The following is a 13,081-nucleotide window of genomic DNA, read 5'->3' as shown; positions in this document are numbered from 1 at the left end:
TTGATTTGAGCTCACAGAAAACATACAGCTCTCTCTTTTGATGTGGTTTGATTCCACGTCCAGGCAAGTGCCAAGTGTAGCTACATATTCATGCATGTAAAAGTCTTTAGTTAGTTCACACTTGACTAATGAATGTGTGGTGATATTTACAAGGCTTTTTAAAATACACTTTAGAACTCAATATTAAAGTTTATCCAAATTTGCATTATTTTTCCCCATTCGAAGGCCAGTCCTACTTCAGCTGCGGCGTAGGCTTTGAGGAGAGTCCTTGAGGAAGTCTCCCTGTGGAATATTTATTTACTAACACTTAACTGATACTGGCTCTAGACGAACGTTCTTACCAACGTTAAAAATAGGAATGACCCAGTGAATGATTGCAGATTCCACTGCTTTTTTGTCCTTAGACATCCTTCAGTCACAACAGCGCCTACAGTACCACATTTACCCAAAACAAAAACAACTACCACACAATTTCAGTTGGTGCTGACATGAGCAAAGTACATTTATCAACATTTCAATTTCCATATCTATGTAAATATGCCAGAGATAGCCATCTGTAGACCCTGGGCACGTAATTACAAACTAAACTAATTACTAACAAATATATATTTTAAAAAGCCTCAGAGTTCATGTTCAGTTGAAGCATTTCTGTGAGGATTTGATTGCATTCGATCATGAAACCATTGGTTAGATAAGGTAATGACGTTGGATGGACTTTCTGACCCATAACAAATGTTTTGGTTGGAAGCAGGTCCACTGCTCTACAGCCCTGGGTCCCCTTTGGTCTCTTGACATTGAACATAAACGTAAAATGATCAGTTATTGATACAGTTATCAGTTATCAGTCAGCATTTGTGAGCCCAGAAATCTATATCAGTGCCCCTCGGTTATATTCATCTCTTTTTTTCTGCTGTAATGTTCTTTCCCAAGGGTTGCACAAACACAAAACAGGACCTATCTTTTTTTCTTTGTTTCCATCTCATTATTCACACCGGTTAACCAAGACTTTTAATTTGCCTATAGATTGATTTGATGTGAGGTTAATTTTGTGATACTGAAACATAATGCAGAGCATAAATCAAATTATGACTCCAGCTTATATTTGTGAATAATGGCCTCCTATATTCCTTTGTTTTTCAGACCATCCAATTTTTCTAAATTAGAAGCTGCCTATGCAAGTTTGATGTGTTCATTAGGGGTCGATGGGCTTGGAAGAAGACGAGGAGATGCAGACAGTTTGAGAATGAGTTTGAGGGTAGAGTCTGCTACATTTACATAGTAAAGAACAAACTGAGGAGAGGCCCATAATGTCACTGTAGTTTCTCCTGTGGAGATCAGGTAGAACAACAAAGGAGACTCATACTGTGCTCAGGTTTTCTGAGATAATTCCATGTTTACTGCAATGGGCAGACACTTTCTTCATTCTATTCTATGTCTGATTTTACTTTTCTTGAGGAATTTTAAGAAAATCACTATGTCATTTCTCAAGCCATTGATTGATGTACTTTAAAGCACTATGTGTTCCAATCAGCCAATACATTAAAATGACTTTTTTATATGCGTTGTTCGTATTACCAGCTCCACAAACCATATAGGTGTGCTTTGTAGATCTGCTGCTTTATCTAATCATTGGCTGTTCTGTTAGACACACGTAGCTTGTTGGGCAATCTTGTAGAAATGAAGTCAGTGACTGCAGCTCATCTGTTGCTGCAACGTTTGTGTTGTGAAGAACCTGTAGTTCATCAAAGGTTACAAGGCTCTACTAACAGGAAGCTGTTGGATGAATTATTTGGTTGGGGGAATAAACTCCAGCAACACTGTTATATCTGATACCCTCGAGTGCATCACACAGTAAAACACACACTGCTATGTCAGTGTCTCTGCATTGTTGAGAATGATCCACCACCTGAATCATACCTTGGTGGACTTGTGTGTGTCTTTATTATTGAAGAACATGGAAAAAGAGTGCTGGTAAAATATGTAGATTTTGAAATTGTAGAATTATAAAGTGCATCTATACGACTATATTCAGTAGGACTGATAAAATGGACAATGAGCATAGAAACAAGGAATATTTTTAATATTAACGCTGATTATTATGGGTGTATATGTATGTATACATACACACAAACACTCATCACACACCCAGAGAAGCTTTGGAGGGAAATGTCTGGCAGATGAAAGCAAGGGTGGGGGGTGTATACAGTTACAAGCCGAGTGTGACACAAGCATTACGGTCAGTTTGCAGAAACTTGCTTCTTAGCCAATCCCTTCAGACTTTAACTGCTACGCTAGGTTTCAAATATCACTTTCAACTCACAGTATTTCAGGCCCTTTTCCCATGTAGGGGAGGGAAAAACTGCATACACACACACACACACACACACACACACACTACCCCTGATATGGCGCTGATTTGTATATGCTGACTGATTCGTAATGCTATTTGCTTAGCCCATATGCCAGCTGTTTGCTATAGCTGTCCCATGCGCCCAAGTGAAAGAGGCCATTTTTCATGTTTAAGAGAGGAAACACTTTTTTGAGGGGTCAAATTACCCTCCCCTCCACTTCCCACCCAAGCTGACACAGGGATTAATGCGCCGCGATGTCGAAGGGAGGCCGGCATGAATTAGGGATGAGGAGAGGAAAGCCGTGGCCATTCAGCATGACGTGCACACCGTGGCTAAGTGCAAAAGCATGTAGCAGCCGAGTGCAGGATGCATACAACTGTTTTCAGCATGAGACGTTTAGCAGCCGAGCCGCAGGAGGGCCATATGACCCACAACCATCCACACATAGAGCAGTGGCCACACTGCAGCACCACATACTCTATACAGTGCAATACGGGGTTACTGACAATGTTTAAAATTAATTTTGTGTATTAAGCAATGTATAAACTGTGCTTAATTCAGATACTTAAGCCCTTTGTCCAGCTTTCATTCTCAATAGCGGTTTAATATCATTTATTTACTTCTTAGCCTCAAAAAACAACAACAGAAATGTCCCCATTATCCACAAATAAAATATAATAAGTTGATTTATTTAGCTTTTCCAGTCTTTACCTATAACAGGTTATTTTTGCCAAAGCTACATAGTTCAATCTTAAAAGGTGGTTGCATTTCCTAATTACAAATTAAACTTTTAATTAAACAATTTTCTTAATCCCAAAAACATTTAGTGTTGTTAAGATTTGGGCCCTGGTTTACAGCTTATTTAATTTGAATAGATATTTCAGTTTTATTTCTTTCTGTTTTACAGGCTTTCTTTCAGTCTTTTTCTTCTTGTCCATATTACTTTCCATCTGTTTCTCTCTCTCTCTTCTTTCCCCTTTTCACTATTCATCCCTATCTCCACTCATTCCAAAATGTCACATTAGCTTTGACAGGAAATGCCCTAACCTCAGTCAGTGAAGGGTCAGACACTGGACAGGTACAGTGACTACGACAGCACTTTCAGACAAAAATAAAGTGTGTGTGTGTGTGTGTGAGGGACCGGGTGTTCTCTAAGGTTTCTCTTTTGAAATGGCTCCTCCTCTGGGTGTTCAGCATTACTGACCCTGAGTGACTTCCAAACACACTTACTCAAAGCTTTAAAGAATCCGAGAAAATAAACTAAACAAAACAAAACAAAGCGCGAGACAACATCAAAGGCCACTTTAGCTCAAAAGATGAGCTGAGACCGACTTCCTCTCTTCATAGTCCATTCACAAAGCCCCAACTTCACTCAAGCCAACAAACCAAGCTGACAGAATCTCACCTCCAGCGAATAGCAGGCTGTTCAGGCTCGCTCTACTGGACATCGGCCTGTTGGTTCCTTCTCTGTCTTCCTCTTAACCTGGATGCTCCTCTATATCTCTGGTCTAACCAAACACAACAATTTTATTAAATTGAGAACTAATATGCTTTATCTCACTCTCCCTCACTCTAGGCTCCAGTTCATTTTTCTGAGTAGATTTTTTCTGATGCATGTCATGACACAACATCAAAATGGTTCTTTAATTTAAATGAGCGTTCATACTCTTCATCTCTTGTTTGGCCAAATTAATAAACAGTGTTGCAATAGTAATAATAATAATAATAATAATAATAATATCCCTAGCAACACTTCAACACTTTGTCTCAGAGTAACGTAGTTAATTTTAACTTTTTTTTTTTTGAGACATGATATTTTTTTTACCATGAGTTATTTCTCCCAAAGACCTGTAGATATCCAGGAGTATTTCGATATCTGCCTGCTCCAGTGGTATACAGTGCCCAGCTCCTCTAAACATGTTCAGTCAGTGTTGTTCACCAGCCTTGTTCCTCATCATAATCTCCTCAGCTAGGTTTAATAAAGTTTAACATTCATTCATTCATTTTCTGTAACCCTTATCCAGTTCAGGGTCGCGGTGGGTCCAGAGCCTACCTGGAATCATTGGGCACAAGGCGGGAATACACCCTGGAGGGGGCGCCAGTCCTTCACAGGGCGACACAGACACACACACACACAGTCACTCACACACTCACACCTATGGCTTATGGACACTTTTGAGTCGCCAGTCCACCTACCAACGTGTGTTTTTGGACTGTGGGAGGAAACCGGAGCACCCGGAGGAAACCCACGCGGACACAGGGAGAACACACCACACTCCTCACACACAGTCACCTGGAGGAAACCCACGCAGGCACAGGGAGAACACACCACACTCCTCACAGACAGTCACCCGGAGGAAACCCACGCAGGCACATGGAGAACACACCACACTCCTCACAGACAGTCACCTGGAGGAAACACATGCAGACACAGAGAGAACACACCAAACTCCTCACAGACAGTCACCCAGAGGAAACACATGCAGACACAGAGAGAACACACCACACTCCTCACAGACAGTCACCCAGAGCGGGATTCAAACCCACAATCTCCAGGCCCCTGGAGCTGTGTGACTGTGACACTACCTGCTGCGTCACAGTTTAACATTAATGTATGATATATTTTCATTCAGCATGTGTAAAGGTGTATTTATATTCATTTATAGGAAAGCTGATGTTTTTACGTATAACACAGGAACCCCTTTCTTTCTCATCATTACTAATACATTTTAAGTGTACCATTTATTTTAAGTTCACATTCCTGACATCTAATTCAAATCAAGATTCAGATGTTATGAGCTCTAGACAGGTACCAGATGCAGGGCATAGCATTCTATTGCACTATACTCTGCTAGAAGGAGGGTCAGAGCAAGTAACAATCCTTCAAAGACAGTTAGATAAATATGTGAAATAAAAAGAGACAGGTTATGAAAGGCAGGGGATAACAGAGTGACAGTGGAGATGGCTTGGAGACAGAATCCATAAGTCAATTAGCGCTAATTCCGATGCAGGGCAGTGGACTGGGATTCCTCGGGGAGGGAATTAGCTGGACAAATTCCACCACTAGCCAGTGATTGAATGAGTTAATGAAGACGGGGGATGTGTTCGGCACAGGCCTCTTGTCCTGATGGCTTTATCATGATTTGGCTGACCTCTGCCACTGTGCCAGTGCCAAAGATTACACTCAGAAAAGGGCTCTCAGATCTACATCAGCTCACACAGTAGAGCCACAGGCCGACAAGCCTTCCCAAACAACTAACTAAAGATCTCTGAAAGCGAACTCTTTGATGAAAAGAAATCTTCAGCAAAAGGGAGACTGAGACAAAGGCTTCAAGAAGCAGTGCGTGAGTTGCTATGGATATCAAGGGCGAAATGGACACAGCTACTTGTTTGAGGCCAAACTGATTAATGCAGAATCAGTGAGAGGAGAAGGCTCTTGCAAACTGAGCATCCTATCTGACAGTTTAAAGCCTGGGGGAGTTTCCATTGCATCATTAATTTTTAATTTGCCAATCGAATAGCCCAGATGAAAGTGAACTTTCCTTAATATGTTTGTTCTTGTATACTGGAAGAAAATATGATCATAATTACCAAGGCCTCTGTTGGGTTATCTACCTCTGTGGCCTATATTGTGAAACTTGGCTGAAATTCAGGAGTGTTTATGAAGTGGTAGGACCCTGTAGAGCAAGTTTGCTGTTTCTTATTAATAGGCACTATATGGTCAAAGGTTTATGGAAACCTGCTCTTCCGATATTTCTTCTAAAATTACGGGGATCAATACCCCCTCCAGGTGGCACGGGGGCGCAGCAGGTAGGTGTCGCAGTCACACAGCTCCAGGGACCTGGAGGTTGTGGGTTCAATTCCCGCTCCGGGTGACTGTCTGTGAGGAGTGTGGTGTGTTCTCCCTGTGTCCACGTGGGTTTCCTCCGGGTGCTCCGGTTTCCTCCCACAGTCCAAAAACACACGTTGGTAGGTGGATTGGCAACTCAAAATTGTCCGTAGGTGTGAGTGTGTGTGTCTGTGTTGCCCTGTGAAGGACTGGTGCCCCCTCCAGGGTGTATTCCTGCTTTGCGCCCAATGATTCCAGGTAGGCTCTGGACCCACCGTGACCCTGAACTGGATAAGCGGTTACAGATAATGAATGAATGAATACCCCCTCCAGATTTACAACTGTGACTAACTTTTCTCCAAAAGCACTAGACTTGATATCAGAACATTTCTGTGATTTCAGGATTCGTGGGTTTTTAAACCATGACGACATTAGTGAGATCTAATGCAGGTTGTTAGATGTTCTTGATTTGGATCATGAACAGCTGCTTCTTTTCCACGACTTTGCTGCATGTTAATTGGCATCTCACCCCTCCATAAGCCAAACTCCCTGGACACCATGCTTTTTATGTACTTTTGAATAAACTGTAACGTAAATTGCAATCTTTCCATTTTTCTGGTTTAAAATAGTGGCCGTAAATGTCAGTGTATTTCTCTATTTTATCTGGTGCCTACATGCAGGAGAATGTTCTTGATCTTTTCAACATTTTCATGGTTTAAAAAGAAACCTTTAGTTCCCGTTGCTGTGGCCTTCAACAGTCTACAAGAATGCTCTCTATTGCAGGCTTCGTCATTACGAATTCACCTCTGTAAAACGTACGCAGGTGTTGAGTTTGAAATATTGAAACATATTTGAAAGGTTTGTTTTTTGGACATAAATCTATTCATGAAGTGGCAATGGAGTTTAACCATTATAATCCCATTTAGATTAATCTGCAGTCAGTTTTTAACTGGCGTATGCTTATTTCATTCTCAGTTATTGGATTTACTGACTCTTACATTCCGTTTGAAATGAAGACCACATTAATGAAGCTGCTGTTAGAAAAGCCAGTGATCTCAATGTGGCTTCACATTAAAGATATAAATGCAGACTCCCAACCCCTAAAGATGATACTCTGCACTTTAACCTGACAGTCATTTCAGCTCTTATTTCCTCCATTACAGGCCTCACACACACACAAACAAATCATGACATGTTCTGCCATGTTAACTTCTGTAAAAATGGCTCATCTCAGCTGAAATGTTGAGTTGTTGGCCTTGAACGCATGTTTACTCGACTTTTGTGACTGTTTCTCACTGAGAATAACATGTTAATATGTACAAGATACACCCCTCTCTCTCTCTTTCTCTCTCTCTCTCTCTCTCTCTCTCTCTATCTCTCTCTCTTTCTCTCTCTCTCTCTGCTCTTTCTGATTGGCACTGCAATGGTCAAGCACTCAGAAACAATATGAAATTGTAATTTCAGCCAAGCCTGTGGGGTTTAGGGATGCTATGCTTCATGGTAAAGTAATACATAATGCATCAAATAACAACACATCATGTATTAATTAATACGTTTAGGCCAGAAGGCCCCTTTAACGTCTTAGAGTTCTTAGATGCTGAGTGTGCAGGGTTCAGGGTAAAGGAGAGGAATTAGTTGCTTGTGTTTGGTCAGTGCAAAGTTGAGTTGCTGCTCCTCAGTGTTTGTGTACTTGTTTGACTCCTGCTGGTGTTTGAAGACTTATGAAGATGTTTTACTTTCTGCCCCCCCCCCACCTCCCCACAATCTTCTCCTTCTCAGAACTGATCGACGGTACTCCCACCCTGAAGATAAACCACGGCTCAGGCACTCTGGTCCTGCAGTTGCCGGGCAACGTGAATGTGGCGGACAGACGGTGGCACAGACTGGACGTGAGAAGCAACAGCAAGGTGGGTGTGTGTGTGTGGGTAGCAGCAGGGTTTCCCGCCAAACCCCACACCTTCCCTCCCCACACTCACCCCACTACATAATCTAACCTTTCACCTGCATCCCTCCGGCCCAGCACCCCACACTCTCTGTGTCTTTCGCTAACATTTAGTTTCTGGCCTGAAGTTCAGCACTTTTATAAACTGCTTTGAAATAAAACTGGTTTGTATTGGTGTGCAGGATCTTTGTGTGTGTGTGTTTGTGTGTGTGAGAGAGAGTGAGAGATGGGTGCTGATATGCACTGAAAATCTGCCAGAGCAATTGTCATAGAGCACATGGAAAAACATTTTAAGCAGTGTCTCCTTCAGCAGCATCGTCTCCGTCAGCAAAACTGCAGTGGTCTGTGCCACGCTGGAGAAGACCACCCGAGGGCCTCTTACCAAATTACAATTTATAATATTCACTTTCCAGTGCACATAGCATTCTAGCAGCCCACCAGCTACTTGTGGAATATTGCAGATTCTTGCCACTGTCTGTTTGACATGCCTTGAGTTTAATTGTACTGTGGCTTGTCCCGTCCAACAGATAGATGTTTGAGAGAACGACTGCATTGTGCCAAATTCACCATGTCTCTGATTGCATTTTTAAAATGAAAATGAAAAGCATGTCACTGTCCATAAAAAAGTGGGTTCTTTTTTTTCAGTTCCTTTGTTTCTTCATCATGTGAAATGTCATTCTAGAGATATTAGAGATATTCATATTTCTGGACAATGATTATAGCCTGGTGGTGAATCATTGTCTTTTAGGAGTGGAAAGAAGCTGAACATCCTCAGGTTGAGTGCTGACATTGTAGCTATAAAAGGGGCTTAGAAGTTCTTCACTGAAGAGCAGACAGGATGGAAAGTGAATGAGCCTTTTGTCAAGTGCAAATTGAAACTTCATCCTTAAGTTAAGTGTTGTGGTATATACACTGAGCATGTGTGATGCTTTCCTTAGGATGTGCGTTTTACCCTGGACCGCTGCACAGGAGCCACAGTTATGGAGATGGAGGGTGTAGGCAGCTGGTTGACCACTGAGGACCACACTTCCTGTGAAGTGACAGGGGTCACTCCAAACCTAGACAGGTAAGAAAAATGACTGCGTAGTCAGGCTTTCGGTCTCAGGTTGTATTCATCTGAATAAAATAAGTGATATATATTTATTTATTTATTTGTTTTTGTAATTTGGTGTAATTTACTTGTTCAGAAAACAACAAAGTGATTTGAAGTAAAAAAATAGTTTTTTGAATGAATCCCTCTGCTGAGAAAGTACAGTGGGTGCATCTCATTCACGCGGTTGCCTGAGGTGTGTGGGGGTGGCCAGTGGTTTGCGTTTGGCAGGGACTTCGTTTTGTAGCTGCCCTGGAGGAGCATGTGGTGCAGTACCTTGCTCAAGGGCATGAAGACAGTGCCCCAGCATGAAAGCTGAGAACCCGAGAGCTCTCTTATCGCTGCATTTTAAACGAGCAACCCTTTTGCGGGTGGTGCACATTAGCGATTTCCCGCGTGATGTGGCTGATCAATGAAGTATTTAATGTTTCCTTGTAAACTATCGATGCGATGGCATATCGATTTCCTGATAATCACATTAGGGATTAGGGTTAAAAGGTTGAGTGATTGATTGAGTGCATCCACAGATGAGAAGGAGCACTCTATAACCACCAATCAATCCAGTGCTGTTTTCAGTGGGTATTAATGCTCATTGAGTGGACCCGCTGATTAACTGTTGGACAGCCACTTTAATTCAGTCTGATCTGTCCACAGGCATCTGAACGTGACCCAGGTACTTCAACTGGGAGGGGTCAATGAGAACGTGCCCTACATCTACCCCCAGCTCCAGCACAAGCACTTCACCGGCTGCATCCGCAACCTCGTCGTTGACAGCAAGGTGAAGGCTCCACACAAAACACAGCAGCGTTTTAAATAAGCACGGTCAAACTCTTGACACTTGATTATACTGTAAATTTCAACTTGTGGAGTAGTAGCTTGGTCGTTATGAAGAAGCACAAAGAGGCTCAGTTTGTAGCTCAATCTGTATTCACTACACAAGACCTATTATATTGATTAAGTGCTGGTCTTCCCAGTAAGTTTATGAAAGGGCCATAAAATATTGTTCCTAATGTGTGTGCATGCTAAAGTACAAATTTGAAAAGTTTAGCTTGAGCAACAATACAAAAGTCTTTCCTGCTTTTGTTCCATTGACTAAATTAAGTGCAATCTCAAAGGTAATAAACATGAAATTGCACTTTACAAAGATGCATTTTGCTTAGTAGAGATGTTGAATAAAACAAACAAACAAAAAAAGAAACAGTACTCAAATGCTGCACATAGCAGCATCTGCGAAAAGCTATTTGTCTGAGAATGGCAGTACAATCTGTTTTATGTATGGTTGCAGCTTTTAGTTGCTTTGTAATATTCAACACTTGCTTATTCAACCCTTACAGGCTTTCATAGATAAACAGAGGAACTAAAACACACACGTCCAGTGTCAGTGCTGCTGATGTACCTCAAATGGATCATGTAGTATTTATGCTCTAAAAGAAAGTTCTTTATTGTGCTGAGCTTCCACATCTCGGGATGAGTTTGGAGGGAATTTGAAAGTGTCCTGTGTGTACAGTAGTGCAGCAGATTACCATTAGCTGAGTGGGTATATGATTTAAAGTGCTGGTTAAAATTTGGTTGAGCGCAAATATACTCACACAGTAACTGCATTAATTTGCATTACATTACATTCGCACACATTTGAAGAAATATTCTTATTTTATTTATTACAAGTGTTAAAAATTAATAGTGTTAATAAAAAACAAGATCCAAGTTTCCATTATCTTCCAAAACTAAAAACTGTTGTGTATTTGCAGTTTCCTCTCCCATACAACATTATTGAAGCCTTTTTTACAGATAAAAAGATGGGCTTAACTATATTCATTTACTGTCAGCGCTGCTGCTGTACCTCATATGGCTCATAAAATATTTATATGCTAAATTTCCCGTCTGAGGACTGAGCTTCCACACCTTGGGCCGGTTGTGGGGTGGACATTAATAGGTCATCAGTGCCAAATAACACTTATGCAGCCCTGCTGTAAAGTCTAGCTGCAGGCGGCTGGGTTGGCTACGGTGGACGGGTTTTTGTGCTGCTTTTCGTGACTCAGTGGTTCCGGATGCTAACGGTCCTTGACGCTAAAACACTCCTCCACTGGCCTGCAGTACCAACAACCCACTACATGCAACATTCATGCTCCATACATGGAAACAGAGGCGTGGAAATATTCAGTGCATTTACTGAAGCGTGAGACCAGCTGGAGCATGGGACAGGTCAAAACGCCCAGGCTGTGGGTGAGAGGATGGGGATGGGACACTGAATTTAACGGTTTCTGTTTGTGAATCTCCTCTTTTCCATTTCTTCTTCAGTAGCCCTTTTCTATGGGTCCTATGTGTTGTAAACTCTACAGGGACCTCTCTTTCTCATCATCCCATTGCACTTTTACAGAACTTTTAAAGCAATTAAATGTACTGTAGTCGTACGTGGAAGTAGAATCATACTAAAAGAAATCGGAATTTAAACACGAGCATTATTTTGAAATTTTTTAACATCTATAATAACATTTGAAATGAGATTATTCTATCCCCCACCCCCAAAAATACATTCATTCATTCATTTTCTGTAACCGCTTTATCCAGTTCAGGGTGGATGGTGGGTCCGGAGCCTACCTAGAATCCCTGGGCACACGGCAGGAACCCACACTGTACAGGTTGCCAGTCCATTACAGGACACCACACTCACATGGACACCTTTGAATAAACAATCCACCTACCAGCATGTGTTTTTGAATTGTGGGTGGAAACTGAAGCACCCAAAGGAAACCTACGCAGACACAGGAAGAACACCTCAAATTCTTCACAGTGACCCGAGGCAGAGTTTCAACAACCCCAGGGCTTGGGAGCTGTGGTACAGCTGCATTACCTGTTGCAGCACTGTGTCACCTGGAATGTTGAATGTGAGAATGGACTGGCACACTGTCCACGCTGAGTTCCTGCTTCACTCCCAAATATTTTTCTTAGGCTCCACAATCCTGATAAGGATGTGATTAAAGAAGATAAATAAATTAATAATAAAATATATGCTCAATATTGAACATGTGTTAGATTTTATACAGCTCTCTTAAAAACATTAAATTAATGTATAAATTTAACTGGCATTTAAATTTAGGCATGATTGAAATTTGAATTATATTTTATCCCTATTTCCCTATTTTTTGTGAACAATTACACATATTTTTCCTAATATTTTGATGTCACAAAAGTGAAAGGGACTGAATTAGATGTCTATTAAATGAGCCACCCCCTATTGCTCAGGTCTATTATGTCTATGAAAGGTTCCTTACCCCTGTGATACACCTATAAGCACATGACTCTCTTCAGCAGTGCACACACTCACTCACTTCAGCAGAGTTTCACTTCTGGATGGGACAGAATCCACGCTGTGCTCAGACTCAGAGCTCTGCAGCGTTTGTGTTTATGAGACACAGACGCAGATGAACAGGGAGCTTCCTCATAAAAGCAGAGATTGGACATTTTAATCGCCGTGTGGGATGCACCGCCGTGAAGGGAACCGAAGGCCTCAAGGTTCTTTTGTCCTTTCATTGTGGCCCTGCAAGCCGGCTCTTTAATGTGCCTGCAGCTCTGCCGCTGCTGCCCACCACTGCGGTCATTTCCAGGAGGCAGACTGCATAATGGGCAGCTCGTAAACAGATTGAAGGGCACTTACTCAAATACCTTTCTTCTTCTCAAGGCCAGGCTGCGCTTGCCACTTTAAATCACACTGTTGCACGTCATTGCTGTCTCAATATCTTTGTTCCTTTCTTCCTTCAAAGACTATCTCATGTTTGTCACTGTCAGAAAAATTAGATCCAGGTAAAAAAGAGGTAAACATATACTTAAAGGTCCTCAAAGATACAACATGAGTTTTAATTGAGGAATTC

The 13,081-nt window shown here is 41.7% G+C and overlaps 1 protein-coding gene across 1 annotated transcript in view; it reads left to right on the top strand.

Annotated features, from left to right (window-relative positions):
- LOC136677411 (neural-cadherin-like) overlaps positions 1-13,081 on the top strand; it is a 261,783-nt gene that overhangs the window by 215,342 nt on the left and 33,360 nt on the right. The window contains exons 25-27 of the mRNA XM_066654931.1: positions 7,960-8,087; positions 9,061-9,188; positions 9,867-9,990. Coding sequence (XP_066511028.1) covers positions 7,960-8,087; positions 9,061-9,188; positions 9,867-9,990 — 380 coding nt within the window. The remainder of the gene's footprint in view (positions 1-7,959; positions 8,088-9,060; positions 9,189-9,866; positions 9,991-13,081) is intronic.

Source organism: Hoplias malabaricus, chromosome X2 (assembly GCF_029633855.1).
Source record: "Hoplias malabaricus isolate fHopMal1 chromosome X2, fHopMal1.hap1, whole genome shotgun sequence".
Lineage (NCBI taxonomy): Eukaryota > Metazoa > Chordata > Actinopteri > Characiformes > Erythrinidae > Hoplias > Hoplias malabaricus.
This window is presented reverse-complemented; position numbering and strand designations above follow the sequence as displayed.